The sequence below is a fragment of the Haliotis cracherodii genome, unplaced genomic scaffold (assembly GCF_022045235.1).
Source record: "Haliotis cracherodii isolate W230 unplaced genomic scaffold, xgHalCrac1.p SCAF_5, whole genome shotgun sequence".
Lineage (NCBI taxonomy): Eukaryota > Metazoa > Mollusca > Gastropoda > Lepetellida > Haliotidae > Haliotis > Haliotis cracherodii.
In genome coordinates this window covers 54404388-54424115 of record NW_027266308.1, presented here as the reverse complement: position 1 = coordinate 54424115, position 19728 = coordinate 54404388, and the positions used below count along the sequence as shown (strand labels likewise).

At 41.3% G+C, this 19728-nt stretch overlaps 1 protein-coding gene across 1 annotated transcript; it reads right to left on the bottom strand.

The window, feature by feature from the left end:
* Nucleotides 1-7875: 7875 nt before the first annotated feature.
* On the bottom strand, nucleotides 7876-19528 carry LOC139443770 (papilin-like). The gene is made up of 7 exons (XM_071224688.1): nucleotides 19431-19528; nucleotides 17074-17125; nucleotides 14410-15656; nucleotides 10686-10785; nucleotides 10004-10024; nucleotides 9231-9251; nucleotides 7876-8096 (listed from the first exon to the last, which is right to left on the bottom strand). The coding sequence occupies exons 1-7, from the start codon at nucleotides 19434-19436 to the stop codon at nucleotides 7927-7929; spliced, it is 1617 nt and encodes a 538-aa protein (XP_071080789.1). The 5' UTR covers nucleotides 19437-19528; the 3' UTR covers nucleotides 7876-7926.
* Nucleotides 19529-19728: the final 200 nt, after the last annotated feature.

Below are 19728 nucleotides of genomic sequence, written 5' to 3'. Positions count from 1 at the left end.
CATGCACGTGTGTGTGTGTGTGTGTGTGGCTGCTTGTACTAGTCAGGACTGATGCCGATTTTATAGTGCTAGCCCACTCTGACACAGTATACTGACTCCGAGCATCAGACAGGGTAACAACAAGTACCATCTTTTAACGTCTTTTGGCATGACGCGGTAGGGGTTCGACCTTTGCGTTATCCGGGCGGACGCTCTACCGCTAGACCACGGTTTGTGATGGTTTGTGTTTAACTCAGTATTTCAGTGTCAGGAAACATTGTAAAAATTATATTGGAGAGGTGCTGACAAACCAAGGGTCGTAATCAGGGGGAATTCGGGAACCGAACCCGCCATCAGCGGATCGTTGCACGGGTAAGGATCAGAACTCTGAAGGCGAATTGCGGCGTGTTGGACCACATGGAGACCCGTACCACCGATCTAGATTCTGATCTTTTAAGATAAGAAAGCATTCCACTAACAGGTGTTAAGAACCCAAAGTCGGACCTCAAATTCCTCATGATCTGTTAAATACGAGACATTTGAAGTTATTTTGAGTTATATAAAAACTCAAATAATTATTTCAGTTGTTGTTTATATACTATTATATACTATTATATACCAGGATTCTGTTACCCAAAATGACCCCATTGGTGAGAAGTTCCCAAGAAAGAGTCAGCTAATCTCTGTGAAAATTTGGTGTCCAATCACAGGTTAAAACTTGATAAAAAGAAACACAAAGAAGGATGTAGAAGATACGAGGGGCATTCAAATTGTTTTGCAACTTGGGCATTTGTGTTTACACAAACAATGTCAACTTGTGGCAGGTGTGACACTAGTCATAACATTCCAGACACAACAATAAGTTAGATGTGATGGCTTCATTCACCTAAGGGTGGTCACAAACATGGATTCTCTCAAACAACGCGCTGTAATAAAGTTCCACACATGCTCCGGTTCACAAGTCGAGAATTGCACAGTAGACTACTACCCTAACATAGCAGAAATTGGTCGATCCGTTTCTTCCCGCTGGTAAGGCATCTCCAGTGTCTTGTCGTAAATTCAACGCGACGTCTTCCTTGAAGAACGTAATAATTCCATGACGACATATTTCAATCTACCATATCGTGCTAGGTTCCTTAAAAAACATGTACTACACATCAATAAATTGACATCAATATTATCTCCGATAGGCACTATATCAAGTGACGATATTCTTTGAGAATGAAAATAAGAATGTTGTAAACAAGTCATAAAATTAATTATCTTTTCTATCTATACTGAACCGCAAAAGAAACGTCACCCCAAGTAACATTGCATAAAAAGTTGTCATTTAAATATCTGGGTAAATTTGTCAAAGTTTCTAAAATTTGATATTACCTTGTCCGGAAAAAGGAAATTTGATGACAAAAAAACAAAGCAGATGACAATAAAACCGATCGCCTAAGCGATCAAGATCGCTTTGTTACTGCTGCGGAAACTGCTCGACAGACCATGGGGCCACACCAGCGACACATTAGTGCGGAGACCGTGTGTCGACGATTGACGAGAAGACACCTCCACTGTCACAGGCCACACTGAGGACTCATTCTGACACCACGTCATCGCCGGGACCGTCTTCAGTGGGCAACACAGCACCAGCATTGGCGCCAAGAGCAATGGAGAAGAGTCCTCTTCTCAGACGAGAGCCGTTACAGTATCTTAACAGCAGATGGCAGAGAGTCTGGCGACGCCGTGGGGAACGTTATTCGGATGCTTGTGTTGTTGAGAGAGACTCGTGGGGTGGTCCGAGCATCATGGTGTGGGGTGGAATTGGTCCCCAATTGGTCGAGGGTCGGCCCTGTGGTCTTCCAGAACATCGGTCCAGGGAGAGGCAATGGTGTCACAGCAGCTCGGTACTTTGATCAATTCTTGAGACCACACGCCATACCTCATTTGGAACGTCGCCGCAACCACGAGTTTTAGCATGATAACGCCCGTGCCTACACTGCGAGAGCAACAACAGACTTCCTCCAGCAGAATGGCATCAGAACTATGCAGTGGCCTGCCCTTAATCCCGATTTAAATCCCCTTGGGCATCTTTGGGACGAGATTCAAAGACGGCTGAATGAAGTCCGACCAAGGTCGACAACTTCAGTTGAACTGCGTTAGGCTTTCCCCAGAGTGTGGGGTTAAGAGCCTATGGCCTTCATCAACCAACTCATCCATTCCATGTTTCGACGTTGCACGGCAGTCATCAATGCACATGGCGGACACACGAGATGCTGACTTATGATGCCATTTTCTCAGAGACTAGTGTTGTGTTTCACTTTAAGAACATTTAATTTCAACCTTGATGATCAGTTTGACCAAGTTCCATCTTTTTAATATGTCTCAAAGTATGTTTACAGTGTTACAAATAAGGTTCTCATATATCTATCCATGGTAACTTTTCTTTTGTGGTTCAGTATATACTACCACTTCAGCTTCTGCTATATCACTATGACACCATTAGCGTGTCACGAATACATGGAAAATTGGTTACAACATTCGCAAATATATATACACTGACTTCAGTTTTCTTTTAATCCTATCATTTTCAATCACTGGGCACCCGTGAAGATCCGTGTTAGAATAAGTCTTCGGCAACCCATGTTTGTCATAAGAGGCGACTATGCTTGTCGTAAGAGGCGACTAACGAGATCGGGTGGTCAGGCTCGCTGACTTGGTTGATGCATGTGATCGTATCCCATTTGTGTGGATCGATGCTCATTAATATTGAATATTGAATGATGTCAATTACTGGATTGTCTCGAATATTGCTGAACAACAGTCACTGGGTGATGAAAATCAACATCAAAATGTTTGGAATTCGCTATCATAATAAAAAAAACGGACCGAAATTAAGGTCAATGACTGAAATAAATAGGCGTTTTGTATATTGCCCAAGTGAACATTTCAGTCATTTTACACTTTGATCGTAACATACATCACCCAGAGGTGGCCATAATTCGTTTGATCAAAGACTGAAATGGCGTGGATAGAATCCCTGAAAGAATTAACAACAGCTATGACCCCGAACGCTAACCTGGATGTAGGACAATGTCAAGACAAACTGATAAACTTGGCACATGGAAAGTACGCAACGATATATGTGCGTGTCAACGCTTTGGAAACCACGTGTAAGAGATCACATATGCATCGTTCACATAAGGTAACACACCTGGGTTCAATGGCGAAACCTATAATGAGCGCACGATAATGTATTCAATGCATGTCTATGGTAATTGGAAACCAAATGCATAACTAAATAGAGAAAACGTAAGTTATACTAAGATAATTGAACGAAACACATGCATTTCTCGTGAGTGCTGTGGGTTAAACGCCGCTTTCAGTATTGCAGTAAAATCCAGATCGACATGTTTTACCTCCGTGAAACCAAGGGGCGAGAAAGAGTAAGGTGCGGACATGTTAATGGTCATAATCAATCAGTGCTCACTCGGCTCGACTGATGGAATAATCTTTGTAACATGTCTAAGGAGCAGTTAACCAGACTAAATCGTATTCAAAACACGGCATCAAGGGTTGTGTCATGAACCGAAAGGTCAAAAACTAATAAGCGTATATAACATGTGCTTCTCGATCTGCACTGGCTTCCGGTGGAAGCTGGAGTTAAGAACAAGATCTTCACTTGAACATACCACTGCTACAACCAGTCAGCACTTTCTTACTGACCCATGAAGATCCGGGGTAGAGTATGTCTTCAGCAAACCCATGCTTGTCGTAAGAGGCGACTAATGGGATCGGGTGGTCAGGCTTAGCAATATTCCAGCTATATGACGGCGGTCTGTAAATGATTGTCCAGTGATTGACATCACGAGCATCGATCCACACAACTGGGATCAAAACTGATTTAAAACTTTTAAAAATTAAAAAACATATTCGCGAATAGCGCAACCGCTGATTAGTATCTATGACATCTTATCTTTGAAAATCAATATTTTTTATTTTTTCTGCACAAATTTATGACATAACCACATGATAGGTTCATGCGAGTTCACAGTTGGAAGAATGATGTTGGACGATAAATAAAATCTCACCCTCGTGTCTTTTGATATCAGCAAGCCTCGGAGTTTTTCCACATTTATCAACTCGTGTTGATATATTTGATATCAAAAGACACTCACGTGAGATTCTGTATATAATTACCAAGCTGACTTACTTCCCTTTTACCACAAACTTTACCCGTTGGAACAAACTCGATTGAATTGTCTCCCTTTGACCATGACAATAATTTTGTGACGTCGCAGAATATAGACCCATATCAGATCCATATGTCATTCTAATCAAATACATAAAAAGCATATTTAAGAAACTATCTAGATTTAAACATGTGTAGACTCTATAAAGTTTTTCTCTTCTTCGTAAATTTACAATATAGTATCTGGTTCCATTTTGCTCGAGACTGCATATCAGAACACACTAATGTGTTTTAACATTAGAGTGATTTTAGAAGTGATTTCGAACCTCAATTGTGTATATATCAACTTGTTCTCGTCGCTATATGGCGGAAATAATATGCCGATACGACGTTAAATGTTAACTCACTCACTCGGTAATTTTATGGTGATTGTTCCTTTTCTATCCACAAGTGCTTTACTCTTAGATATGCGTGTCGTAAAAGGCGACTAACGGGATCGAGTGGTCAGGCTCGCTGACTTGGTTGATACATGTCATCTATCCCAATTGCGTGGATCGATGCTCATGCTGTATATCACTGGATTGTCTAGTCCAGACTCGATTATTTACATACCGCCGTCATTAACTGGAATATTGCTGAGTGCGGCGTTAAACAACAAACAAACAAACTTAGATCCTTCTCCACAATGTGTCTAAATTTCGGTTTTCGTGTCCAGCCTGCCTCCAGCAGTTGACCAGACGTATGTTAAAGTTGTCATTTTGGGGGTACAAAGCCTTGACTAGGTATTCTCGAATAAGGAACCTTTTTGAAACTTTTTTATTTCTTTTTCCGCCCGCCCTCCCCTGAGAAACACAAAAGTATGTAAGGACGCTCTCGTGTGATACGAGATAGGCGTGAGCTTGCCCAGTTATATACGAGTAATCTAAATACCTTCTAGAAAATTCATTACCATGCTGAGTAAGTCCATAGCTGTTATAGAAGATTCCAGCTGACCCTTGACTCCAAAAGCATCAAACTATAGTAACTTCCTCACCACTTATTATGTTAAATGGTAATACATTCCTGACAACTAATAACTATTATTTGTTATGAACTTCAACTGAATCTAAACAGATTCGTTTCCAAATTCAATTTAGCGCGGTTAACTCTACAGGTAACAAAGCTCTACATTGAAACACAGTATGTTGATCTCATCAATTACACTGCCATATTAAATAATATGGCACGATGAATAAACAATATATTGTCAAACTTTTATTTGTTGGTTGAAAACATAGGTTCATAATGCTGTATAAAATTAAATAAATCTCTCTCCCCTCGTCGTTAACTGAAATTATACGTGTCAAACCTAAAAGAATAGAAACCCACCCAGCCCAGAGGTTAACCGTTAGGTCCTATATCATCCTGTACCCATGGTGATTCCGGGTTAGACTCGGTCCAAAGCAACCAATGATGGACGTAAGAGGCGACCAATTGTATCGGGTGGTCAGGCTCGGTGACTTGGTTGAGAGCATGTCCTCGTAGTCCGACGGATATCGATCGTCCCTCACAATATCGTTCACTGGATTGTCTAGTCAGACTCCTTACCCTTTTCAAGAACACCTGGGGGGGGGGGGGGGGGGGGGGGGGGGGGCACGGGGGGCCAAGTCGTCTAAGGCGCCGCGATTCGCTGTGCAGAGTTGCGTCCCTTGGGCACGCTAGAAACCTATGACTGTGGGTTCGAATCCCGGTTCGCCCCGATTTTGTTTCTAGGTTTGTCAGCACCATACCCGTGCTCGTGGGTTTCACCGAAGTGGTAAACGTCTGAGACCTGCATCACTTCGGGCTTTCCTCCCACATTAAGCTGACACGCCGTGATATAACTGGAATAATGTTAAAAGCGGCGTTAAACCCAACTCACTCACTCACTCACTCAAGAACACCTGATGTCATCACTGATTTTCAGTGATCCATTCACGGCCTTGGCGTTTTCAGTTTACAAGCGCCGTCTTAGAGCTGGAATATTGACGTGTGACAAACAAACAAACAAACATACTTTTGTTGCATTGATGTGAAATGAGCGTTGTCACTCCTTGAATCTCCTTATTGGACATTGACAGGTCAAAGGTTGCACACATGCCCTCGATACAGTGAGTGAGTGAGTTCGGTTTTACGCCGCTTTTAGCAATATTCCAGCAATATCACGGCGGGCGACACCAGAAATGGGCTTAACACATTTTGCTCATGTCGGGAATCGAACCCGGGTCTTCGGCGTGAAGAGTGAACTCTTAAACCACTAGGCTCTTTAAGCATGATGATGAAATGTACAAACTTTAAAAATATTTACCCGTATTCTAGTAATGATGACTCCGTCAAAAGAATCCGACCTCGGCAATGTTGGACAAGTCCATATTATGCTCAGGTAGGTATTTCCCGCATATTCTCACAATCCTTACGTCGATTAACTGTACCTTTTCTCCCAATGACACTCGTCATGTCTCTCCCGCTTTTGGATGCGATCGTTCGGTCATCGCGTTTATCTGCATTGCCTAGCTACAACTGTGGGGAACATCTCACCAGACACGCCCCTGTCAAACAACGTCGTTCAATATACGACGTCATCAAGTTGCGAGCGCATGTCCGAATCTCCACTAATGACGTCATGATAGAACAATATTTTATCGTGAAATACTCCACACTTCATTCTTCATTGTTCTTTGTGATTTTATCGAGTAGCTCCTATATATCAGCATTAGCATACATGGAATACATGACATGCTGTAAACACATGTTATTACCTATAGGACCGCCTCCGTGGTCTAGTGGTAGAGCGTCCGCCCGGAGAGCGGAAGGTCCGGGTTTTGATCCCCGACCGCGTCATACCAAAAGACGATAAAAGATGGTACTTGTTGTTACCCTGTCTGGCGCTCGGCATTAAGGGGTTAAAACAAGGACTGGTCAGTACACCGTGTCTGAGTGGGGTATTCATGTTAAACTGCGGCATGGTATCTCAGTTGGCTAACACTATATATTGGCATCAGTCCTGACTAGTGCAAGCAGCGCCACACACACACATGAAATTGCACGTCGCTATATAAGTGCAATAATCTTGGACGCGACGTTTCACCTATAGGGTTAGAAATAACCGAGTTCATAACAAAAACTAGGGCAAATATCACATCAGGTGCACCAGTGTACTGTTTACGTCATCCGGACGGCATTGTTGGCGTCATTCGAATCTTATTGTGACGTGAGGTCGGAATGACGTCATACTAGAAACGACGTCCTCGATGATGGCTGTTGACACCATTCGACAATTGTGGTTTTCCAAACAGCTGTCGTGATAAGTGTTTTTTTTCTTAAAGGGGAGCTCAAGGGATTAATAAATAATGGGCAATAAAAGAAATTATTACACTGGCATGTGTGCCATACTAATTTCACTAAACTCGAGTTAGAACTCGGGAAGTACAATAATTCTGACACTCGTTTACTAAAAGTAGTATGACACACATGCTCGTAAAATAATCTCTATTTATTACACTCGCATGCTGCTTTTACGAAACTTGTGTAAGAATTCGTGTATTAACCTCGATCTCGCTAGGGAAATTCTGACAATCGTTTCGTATAATCAGTATGACACACATGCTCGTACAATAATCACTATGTACGTAGTCCCATTTAGGGCACCTTTGGACGATAAATTCTGTCTAACCTCATATAATTATAACAGCAGACCCATATCGGATATCAATATTTTAATTCAGTAAGGGTCATTTTGTCTTTGACTTCTGTCACTGTATCGGAAGACAGGTTTTCTTGCAGTCTTCGATGTCGACAAAGTTGTTGTCGTTGCCGCCACACCCGCCGTAGATAAACGTCTCACACTCTTGTGAGGTATGGTTGAAGTAGAACCGGCGAAACGCGGCCTTGCAAACCCCGGCATCAGGGCTCAGGTTACACACTGAGGAAAATATATGTCAAAGTTAATGGTAACTCATTTCAGTGAGTGAGTGAGTTGGGTTTAACGCCGCTTTTAACAGTATTCCAGTTATATCTCGGCGTGTCAGCTTAATTTGGGAGGAAAGCCCAAAGTGATGCAGGTCTCAGACGTTTACCACTTCGGTGAAACCCACAAGCACGGGTATGGTGCTGACAAACCTAGAAACATAATCGGGGCGAACCGGGATTCGAACCCACAATCATACGTTTCTGGCGTGACCAAAGGGACGCAACTCTGCACAGCGAATCGCGGCGCCTCAGACGACTGGGCCACCCGTGTCCCCGGTAACTCATTTCAAACATGCTTTCAAAATATATAGATGCAAGACCAACCAATTACTGTCGAACACCTGTTATTCAATATCCTGGGAGTACCTTTGGCCAGCGTGAAATAGCTATCTATATCATATACTTATACCAAAGGAAAACAATGTAAACAGTAGCACCCTGCCAAATCACACCTGACAATAATGGAAGGGCGACCACACTATTTATATACCTATCACTTTGACACGTGTTTCAAACGCGAGTGTAGCCTATCACGGATATGGACCATTGTTTTTGGCGTTGGAGTTTTTCATAATAACCTCTTAGGAGGTTTTACTTTTTCTGAGTTGGTAAGACCTCATACCGGGTATGAGGTTTCACAATTTCCTGGTAAGGCCCAATGAGTCCCATGTTCTCAAATCGGAGACATGATATACACTTTTTTTCATAAAGGTTTACGGGCATCGAACCCACAACTTCCTGATCAATAGTCCGACACTCTAACCATTAGACCACAGGACTGGTTGAAGAGATGTGGTTCATCAGAAGGTACCATGTTGAGCGAATATGTCCGAGCCAGATATGTTTTACGTCCGTTTCTTTAGACTGTCGTAACGCACATGTATAAATCACATTAAACACATGTTAAAACATGTTCATACATAAGTCGGATAAAACACTCCTCCTCGGTCCTGGTTGACATAGTAAATCCTTCGGGCAGCAGTGGCTGAGTTTTAACAGACCGGTCTCAACATCCCTCGGGTTTTACGATGTCAACCAAAGTTTACGTATAAACCTACCCTTACTAAAGTCGGTAGTATGAACTTACCTTCATCAGGAAGCTTGGTACCTAGGAAAACAAAAAAAGAAATATAAGGTAATGTCGCCATCTGAAATAGCATACATCCAAGCAAAATATGGAAGGGAAACATACAAAAACCATTAAAGCAACCTCATTTAGATGAGATCTTAGTTCTCGCTAAACAAAGATCTGAGTGAGTGAGTTTGGTTTAACGCCGCTTTTAACAGTATTCCAGTTATATCACGGCGTGTCACCTTAATGTGGGAGGAAAGTCTGAAGTGATGCAGGTCTCGGACATTTACCACTTCGGTGAAACCCACGAGCAGGGGTATGGTGCTGACAAACCTAGAAACATAATCGGGGCGAACTGGGATTCAAACCCACAATCATAGGGACGCAACTCTGCACAGCGAATCGCGGCGCCTTAGACGACTGGGCCACACATGCCCCCCACAAAGACCTGGGGACATTACGGGTCACGTCAGAAAGACCTTTTTATCCGACCAATCAGAACGTCGCGGGGTATTCCGAACAACTGTTACAGGCTATATGTCATCGCCTGTCTCCCGCTTCAATGGGATAAACATTTAAAAACGAAAGAGACTTTCCATAACCCGTGGGAAATAGAATCTCGGCCATCTATCAGACATTCCAGAATTTTCTTTTGTTCCGTTTGCAAATTTTGCATCGAGAACTTTGTGAAAATATTTTTCGAAGTTAGTCTGGAATGGAAGTCGCAATTCCGGTTGTAAACAGTAAACAGTTCAAAGAATAGACTAAAGTCGGTGGTATGAACTTACCTTCATCGGGGAGCTTGGTACCTAGCAAAACAAGGAATAAACATAAGGTAATGCAGCCATCTACAGTAGGACACAACCTAGCAAACTAGAAGAAACGTACAACCTACTACTACGGAAGGGAAACATAATGTAATGCAGCCATCTGAAACAGTACACAATCTAACAATACTTGGGAGACTTAATTTAATTCATCCATCTGAAACAGTACACAATCTAACAATACTTGGGAGACTTAATGTAATTCATCCATCTGAAATAGTACACAATCTAACAATACTTGGGAGACTTAATGTAATTCATCCATCTGAAATAGTACACAATCTAACAATACTAGGGAGACTTAATGTAATTCATCCATCTGAAACAGTACACAATGTAGCAATACTAGGGAGACTTAATGTAATTCAGCCATCTGAAACAGTACACAATCTAACAATACTTGGGAGACTTAATGTAATTCATCCATCTGAAATAGAGCACAACCTTCCAATACTAGGGAAAATGTAATGAGTCAGAAATCAATGAGAGTACTGTATCAATCATAAACAACCCCAGAAATCAATGAGAGTACTGTATCAATCATAAACAACCCCAGAAATCAATGAGAGTACTGTATCAATCATAAACAATCCCAGAAATCCGCACCAACAGGCAAGAAGACACCGTACGCTGTATAACTTACCATTGTCTGGAGACTGCTGACAGCTTAGTTCAGCAAGGAAGATGACAAAAGCTAAACAGACGACAACCTTCAACATGGCAGATGCGGACGCTTCAAGAACCTAGAGCAAATGACTTCGTGTATGATCGAAACACGAACTATATATCTTCTTAATCAAACAAGTCATTACACATCTGGCCTTTGTATCTTTTTCCCATGGCAATTACTCTATTGAGGTGCAAGGCGAAGTTTCGCTATCGCAGTACCAAGTCACGTCTCTGGTGCCCATTGATGCCAATTTGCCACACTGCTCAATAAACATCTATGTGCATGTGTGTTGAATGTGCACGGCTCTGCACTATGATGAGAACTATAGGCGTATCGGCACCTTCATCCCGACCCCCGACCCCCGCCCACCTGTAGTGTCCCCTGTTCATGGGTACAGCTGGCCCCGTGGCTCCAGTACGTGCGTCTCCCACCATATGCTGCTAAACGTGAACAACACAGACATTGTATTCTGTAAACTGCAACTTTCGTCATGTCGACATGGCTATTGCGTTCTTGTTTTGAGACCACACGTTTGTCAAACTTATTTGTTATATGTTCAAAACTCTCATCACACGAATACTGTTTGACGATGTGCGTCACATACAACTTGATGTGTTACTGATGCCATCAACGACGGCGTAACATCGCTACCGGGAAAGGAAACGTTACATAAACTGAGCCTACAATAACAAGGTAAGATGAACCGAGCTCGTTATTCTGCATTTCTCCATAAATCACGTATCGTATATTTACATTCATATTTGTCAGTCTAACAGACGCCACATTCTGATTACACAAGTTTCAGCCGTTGAATGACTATGAGTGTCACGTCAGGCAGAGTATGCCTCGCCCATCTGTAGGGTATCATTGTGTTTGTTGTTTAACGCCGCACTCAGCAATATTCCAGCTATATGACGGCGGTCTATAAATAATCGGGTCTGGAACAGACAATCCAGTGATTGATAACATGAGCATCGACCTACGCAAATGGAATACGATGACCACCCCATCCGGTTAGTCACCACTGACAAGCATTATCGCCTGTTATGACAAACGCGGGTTACTGAAGACCTAGTCTACCCCGGATCTTCGGTATCATTGGAGAGCATGTGGGGTTTGAAAAGTTTATGTACATATCTTTACTGCATGAGATGTTTGCAGCACATAAAGGTATACACGCTGCGTGTCATCTTGGTCACTAGTTAATTGTTGTTTCACACAGTATATAGCCACTGGTTTATTGTTGTTTCACACAGTATATAACCACTAGTATTGTTGTTTCACACAGTATATAGCCACTAGTTTATTGTTGTTTCACACAGTATATAGCCACTGGTTTATTGTTGTTTCACACAGTATATATAGCCACTGGTTTATTGTTGTTTCACACAGTATTTAGCCACTGGTTTATTGTTGTTTCACACAGTATATAGCCACTAGTTTATTGTTGTTTCACACAGTATTTAGCCACTGGTTTATTGTTGTTTCACACAATATATATAGCCACTAGTATTGTTGTTTCACACAGTATATAGCCACTGGTTTATTGTTGTTTCACACAGTATATAGCCACTGGTTTATTGTTGTTTCACACAGTATATAGCCACTAGTATTGTTTCACACAGTATATAGCCACTGGTTTATTGTTGTTTCACACAGTATATAGCCACTTGTTTATTGTTGTTTCACACAGTATATAGCCACTAGTTTATTGTTGTTTCACACAGTATTTAGCCACTTGTTTATTGTTGTTTCACACAGTATATAGCCACTAGTTTAATGTTGTTTCACATAGTATATAACCACTGGTTTATTGTTGTTTCACACAGTATTTAGCCACTTGTTTATTGTTGTTTCACACAGTATATAGCCACTGGTTTATTGTTGTTTCACACAGTATATAACCACTTGTTTACTGTTGTTTCACACAGTATATAGCCACTAGTATTGTTGTTTCACACAGTATATAGCCACTGGTTTATTGTTGTTTCACACAGTATATAACCACTAGTTTATTGTTGTTTCACACAGGTATATAGCCACTTGTTTATTGTTGTTTCACACAGTATTTAGCCACTTGTTTACTGTTGTTTCACACAGTATATAGCCACTGGTTTATTGTTGTTTCACACAGTATTTAGCCACTTGTTTATTGTTGTTTCACACAGTATTTAGCCACTTGTTTATTGTTGTTTCACACAGTATATAGCCACTGGTTTATTGTTGTTTCACACAGTATATAGCCACTGGTTTATTGTTGTTTCACACAGTATTTAGCCACTTGTTTATTGTTGTTTCACACAGTATATAGCCACTAGTTTATTGTTGTTTCACACAGTATATAACCACTGGTTTATTGTTGTTTCACACAGTATATAACCACTTGTTTACTGTTGTTTCACACAGTATATAGCCACTGGTTTATTGTTGTTTCACACAGTATATAACCACTGGTTTATTGTTGTTTCACACAGTATATAGCCTCATGTTTATTGTTGTTTCACACAGTATATAGCCACTAGTATTGTTTCACACAGTATATAGCCACTGGTTTATTGTTGTTTCACACAGTATTTAGCCACTAGTTTATTGTTGTTTCACACAGTATATAGCCACTAGTTTATTGTTGTTTCACACAGTATTTAGCCACTGGTTTATTGTTGTTTCACACAGTATATAGCCACTAGTTTATTGTTGTTTCACACAGTATTTAGCCACTGGTTTATTGTTGTTTCACACAGTATATAGCCACTAGTTTATTGTTGTTTCACACAGTATTTAGCCACTTGTTTATTGTTGTTTCACATAGTATATAGCCACTGGTTTATTGTTGTTTCAGACAGTATATAGCCACTAGTTTATTGTTGTTTCATGGTCACACCAGCTTGAAAAAGCATTGCAATTTACTGTTGACATATACTGATATATAATTAAAATGATAAATTAATCACCTCAATCGCCATTCATAGAACTGGTCTAGTGGTAAAGCGTCCGCCCGGAGAGCGTTAGGTCGAGGGTTCGATCCCCTGCCGCGTCATACCAAAAGACGTTAAAATATGGTCCTTGTTGTTATCCGGTCTGGCGCTCGGGATAAAAGGGGCTAAACAAGGACTGGTCGGCTCGAAGTCAGTATACTGTGTCTGAGTGGGGTATTCATGTTAAACTGCGGCATGGTATCTCAGTGGGTGAGAACTACAAATCGGCATCAGTCCGGACTAGTACAAGCATCCACACACACATGTATGCACTTCGCTATATACGTACAATAATATTGGACGCGACGTTAAACCATAGAAGTTTCTTTCTCAAAACAAAAGCTTACAGAAGCAAGTCCTGGGTAAGTTAATTCCCTGCTTCTTTTACATTTCACCATACATTTGGTCACTGTATATCTTGGTCAGTGATATTCCGAAACACGAGTAGACTTAAAGAATACGCTCAGTAAATATGTAATTTAATTATATTTTTAATCACCGGGAAAATTACACGTGCTTATATAAAAGTATTTAAAAATGTATGTTTTGATATAAGTTGCCATTATAAACATTCAACATCAGTGTCTACTGAATAATCAGAAATGTAAATCATGTGTCTATATTCAGTCGAATGCCTGTTGATATATATCGGTCAAGTCAGATGCATGCAGGCATATGGGTCAACATGTCTCACACTCACGATAATTTACACAGTAATTCTATGTCGTTGTTGAAAGCGTCGAAGAGGAGTCTGAAGACGTCTTTGACACCTGGGTAATGCCCAAGCCTTCGGGCGTCTCCTTAGGTGTGTCAGCTGAGACAGACGTTGGTTTCCCACTGCTAGAAACGGTTCCGGATGTCGGTTGAAGGGATTCATCTGTTGGCGTGTCGTTACTTGAAAATATTTCCTCACTTACGTTCCCTGTTTGGTTGTGACTGCCTGTTGAGTTCTGTGTAATTGTGTCTTCAACCAATTGGGTAGAATTATCGACAGAGTCCTGTATAACTATGTCATCTGGTGATTTGCCTTCATCATATTCCTCAGTAAGAACCTGTGCTGCTTTCTGGCTGTCGAGAGACGGCAGTTTAGTTGTGTCTTCACTTGTAAGGTCTTCAAATGACGATTCTAGATTTGACATGGCTACACCAGATGTCGTCTGCTTCGGTGTCTGCTGCGTCACTGTGACAACAGGCACAGGCACATTATTTGTTGATGAGGTCGTGGGATTATTTGTTGTCGTTTTCTCAGAGGTGACTGATGTTGACTTTAACGTCGCCGCCGCATGCATATTAACAGGCATAAAACAGGCTTTTCGGCATAGATCCTCTCGTTGGTAGTTGTTCCCGTTTCCGCCACAGCCACCGTATATAAACTCCTCACATCGTTCTCTCACAGGATTGTAGAAGAAATGGATGAAGAGTCCTCTACAGAGGCCGCGGTCTGGTAGGGAGGCACAATCTGCGGAGGGCTTGTCTACATAATCAGGGGAGGTCACTCTCAGCGCTGCTAAAGAGGGGCCGGGTTCCGTGGGCGTTAAATCAGTAGAATTGGTTACACTGTCGGGAGATTCATCTTCCTGGGTCACATTCATGTCGGACTCGCTTCTTAGTGCTGTAGTGTTGTGAGATGTGTCCTCAGAGGTGTAATTGTCTGAATCTTCGATCGATACCTCAGCCGTCAGGTTTTGTGTTCCTGTGCTTGAATTAGAGTCAAGATCTGATTCAAATGTGACGTTACTGGAGGTGTCTGTGAAAGTGGTTGTAGTGGAAACTGAAGACGACTCGGACGTGGACGTGTCGTCTGCTTCATCCTCACACATTTCCTGACAGTGTTCAAGAAACACGAAGTTGTTTCTGTTTCCCCCGCAACCACCAAATATGAAGTCGGCACAGCGCTGTGTAGCCTCGTCGAAATAATACCGTCTGAAGTAGCCTCGGCAGTACCCCTGTTCTGGTGGCAGATCACACACTGAAATATATATATGAGAATAAATGCACCCAGGCGAACACCTAGTGTTATCAATATAACTTTTGCAACGAAACGTGTGGGTGGGTTCTTGAATATATCCCATTTTCTTAGTACTCGGATCTCTAACTTTCTCCCTCACAAATGCCAGAATGTACCTCAAAATTGATATTATCAAATTGGTATTAATAAAGTAAACTGCCTGGCTAAAAAATAAATACACTTGTAAATTGGATTGACAAAACAATTACGTTATCAAAACATTAGTGGGCTGAAAACAGACCACGAAACACTACAAACTTTAGGTCCAAAACACTACTATGATGCCTCAAAGACGTACATACATCTACGCACGTCTTGGGATACATGTATCAAATACATCAACATCGAACAACCATTTCTTGTTTGTTTAAATTCTTTTCCACCTTATACTTTTGTACGGAAGCGTAGTGGCGCCACGGTGAAGTTTATTTTGTCTAAGTATCTCCTACGTAGGACTTAGTATCTTCTACGTAGGACTTAGTCTCTCCTACGTAGGACTTACTATCTCCTACGTAGGACTTACTATCTCCCACGTAGGAGAGCGGGAGGTCGAAACATTTTAGGGCCATCTGCATTTTTTTCTTAAAATTTTAAGATACAAAGTTGAAATTTCAAGAAACTAAGTTGAAATTTAATTAAACATAAGTTGACATTTCAAGATAATGATTTGCAATCTGAAGATAGTGAACTTCAAGATATTAACCTGACATTCAAACTTATTGTCTTGATATTCTTTGATACTATAACTGAATGCATTTATACAGTGTACATGTTTTGTTGGTTTCTTACACTGGTGATGGAAAGTTGTGAACAAGTAGTCGTGGTGACAAGATGTCAACTTATTACCTTGAATTTCAAGATAATTATCTTAAAACTTGAAAAAGGTATCTTGAAATTTTTTTTAAAAAGTATTTTTCTCACAATAACCCCAGTCCAAACCCAGGAATATTTAATGGTAGGGCCCATACTGATTGCTGTATGTATAGAAAATCTCACCCCCGAGACTTGAAGTTTAGAACTGTTTTTTAATCGTGTGGATATGTTTGATAGATTCAGTTTGTAAACATTAACAACCAGTGTCTTGGGTGCAAAACGTACAGCTGATCAGCTTCAGTGGCAGTGAGATTAGTGATGTCATTTGATCGTGACGTCATGGTAACCTACTTAAATAGAACGCATCCCCAGCACCCCATTACGACTAAACTGGATCGGGTTGTCAGTTTGACGGGTCTGGTTGCATGTCATCGCGCTCCGGGGGCGTAGGTCTCTGCATCTATCATTGGTTGACCGATCAAGTCTCGTTTATTTACATAATGGGCATCTTGCTGACTATGGAGTCGCCAAATCGTTTCTCATGATGTCCACATGTCATACTTACAGTCGTCCCTGGCTTGGGCGGACATGGCGAGGAAGATGACAAGTCCAATCAGCTGGAATAAGAAGAATATGATAACAGATGGAGTTACTACTATTTAACCCCGATTGGAATCGGCAGATAATCGAGACTGGTTGTTCTCTGGCGTTGGCCTTTGTTTAATTTACGGGGCGTGCGTTCTTGACTTATGGGTAAGAGTGGGCTGTGGAGTAGCCTAGTGGTTAAAGCGTTCGCTCGTCACGCCGAGCACCCGGGTTCGATTCCCAACATGGGTACAATGTGTAAAGCCCATTTCTTGTGTCTCCGCCGTGATATCGCTGGAATATTGCCAAAAGCGGCGTAAATCCATACTCACCAACTCACTCTATGTATGTCTACTTTATCAGGTGAAATATCCACATCACGGCCTATGACCCAAACGAAAACTCATCTGCCCAGCCGATACACATACGTTGTTACCTATTTCGTATTGTAATAATGCCAGATTAGTAAGCATCTTCAGCGATCTGGTGTGAATAGAAGTTTGTATTCTGTGCATTTTATCTGGATGAAAGCAATCATATTAGAATTACACATGGTGAGTGAGTGTAGGTCTTCGTCTTTGGTGTTTTTCACCTTTGAGTGAGTGAGTTGGGTTTAACGCCCTTTGAACAGTATTCCTGTTATATCACGGCACGTCAGCTTAATGTGAGGGAAAGCCTGATGTGATGCAGGCCTTAGACGTCTTAGGCTGTGTGTGTGTGCGTGTGTGTGTGTGTGTGTGTGGGGGGGGGGGGGGGGTGTCTTAGTATGTATGTTGTGTGTGCGTGCATGCGTGTGTGTGTATGTGTGAGTGTGAGGTGTGGTTGTTTATGTATGTGTGTGTCTGAGGCTCTGTGTGTGTGTGTGTGTGTGTGTGTGTGTGTGTGTGTGTGTGTGTGTGTGTGTGTGTGTGTGTGTGTGTGTGTGTGTGTGTGTGTGTGTGTGTGTGTGTGTGTGAGGCTTCTTTTTTGTGTGTGTGTGTGGGGGGGGGGGGGGGGTCTTAGTTTGTGTGTATTGTGTGCGTGCATGCGTGTGTGTGTGTGAGGTGTGGTTGTGTATGTATGTGTGTGTCTGAGGCTCTGTGTGTGTGTCTTAGGCTCTCTCTCTCTCTCTCACAGAGAGAGAGAGAGAGAGAGAGAGAGTGTGTGTGTGTGTGTGTGTGTGTGTGTGTGTGTGTGTGTGTGTGTGTGTGTGTGTGTGTGTGTGTGTGTGTGTGTGTGTGTGTGTGTATGTCTGAGGCTGTGTGTGTGTCTGAGGCTGTGTGTGTGTCTTAGGCTCTCTGTGTGTGAGAAGTCATCCATAATTTAATTAAACTGATAATTATACAATATATAGCAGCCCTTATATATTGATGGCCCTTATTACACAAAGGCCATGTCTCGATTTCACACATTGCGTTAATTACAACATATGGACTAAGGCTCAGAATTCCGATCAGATTATGGACTTCACACACCCTATTAGTCTTTTATTTGGTTAAGAAAACTTACAACTTTATTGATAACTTCTGGTCTATAGCATTAGAGACGTGTCCATGAAGATTCTCTCACCAGCTTAATAAGGTTGTAAGACTCTCGTACCGTCGCTAATGTAATAAACCAGATGTTATCTCTGGAGTTGTACGTTTTCTCTTTTACTCACCAGCTTCTAGGAAGCCAATCAAACATACGTTTATGTGATGTTTCGCGTCAAGGTCATCATGCGACTAGAATCACCGTAGATTTATGACTCATGAATCATGAAAATTTTTGTGACGAAGTCATTCTTGCAATCCCCAATTGGTTCAGTATTATACCTACTGAAACACAACGGAAACTCATAATCAGCTTTAACTCGAAGTCAGAAAAAATGTGTTGTGTGTTCAAGTCCATCTCCAAACATTATGGAGATTCGAACCCGTGCGATAATATTGTTCTGTTTTAGCATCTCATGCTTAAATACACAGAACAATTTAACTTCATTTCGGTGGCTATTTTACCAAATATTACAAAAATCGAATATGCGTTTTGAAACTGTTTCAATATACATGACTCCGTCGTATATGGTTAAAGTATTTAAATTAGATTTTTCAAACAATACAAACCTAGGTTTTATATTACGAGATGTGGTCTATCTCCATTATAATTAAAGATGATAAGTCCTATCATAATCATATCAAACATTTACATTTTATTTCAATATATTCTAAATCAGAGCATCTATCTCATTACGCCGTTTTATTTGCAAAACTCGTATTTGAAAGGAATATATAATCTATTTTTTAATGTATATAATGTATATAATGATGACATCAAAGAAACATATAAATATGTATTTCATGATCCATGATGTGCACGTACCTTCATCTTAAGATCTGCTTGTCTTCGCCAGCAGGCTCCCAGTGCGATGCGGTACAGTCACTCACTGCTTTGTATTCAGCCTTTTAAAAAGCTGTTTTTCCTCCCAAATCCTGTTTTATCGTGTTTTCATTCTACTGAACACGTCAGGCCAGACAATATGACGTGTTTCCAACATTTGGGATTTACACTGGAGTCGAGCAGGTGCGACTTAACTGTGGAAACAATCGACTAGACACGTCCGCCATTGTCAGCTGTTGACACAAGTCCGACTTAACAAACACAGGTAAGGTAAATATCT

Excerpts from the sequence above, each read along its gene's own strand:
- LOC139443770 (XM_071224688.1), bottom strand. Across the intron at positions 10,786-14,409 it reads CGACGCTTTCAACAACGACA|GTTCTTGAAGCGTCCGCATC; the intron begins TAGAATTACTGT and ends CATTTGCTCTAG. Across the intron at positions 10,025-10,685 it reads TCAGCAGTCTCCAGACAATG|GTACCAAGCTCCCCGATGAA; the intron begins GTAAGTTATACA and ends TTGTTTTGCTAG.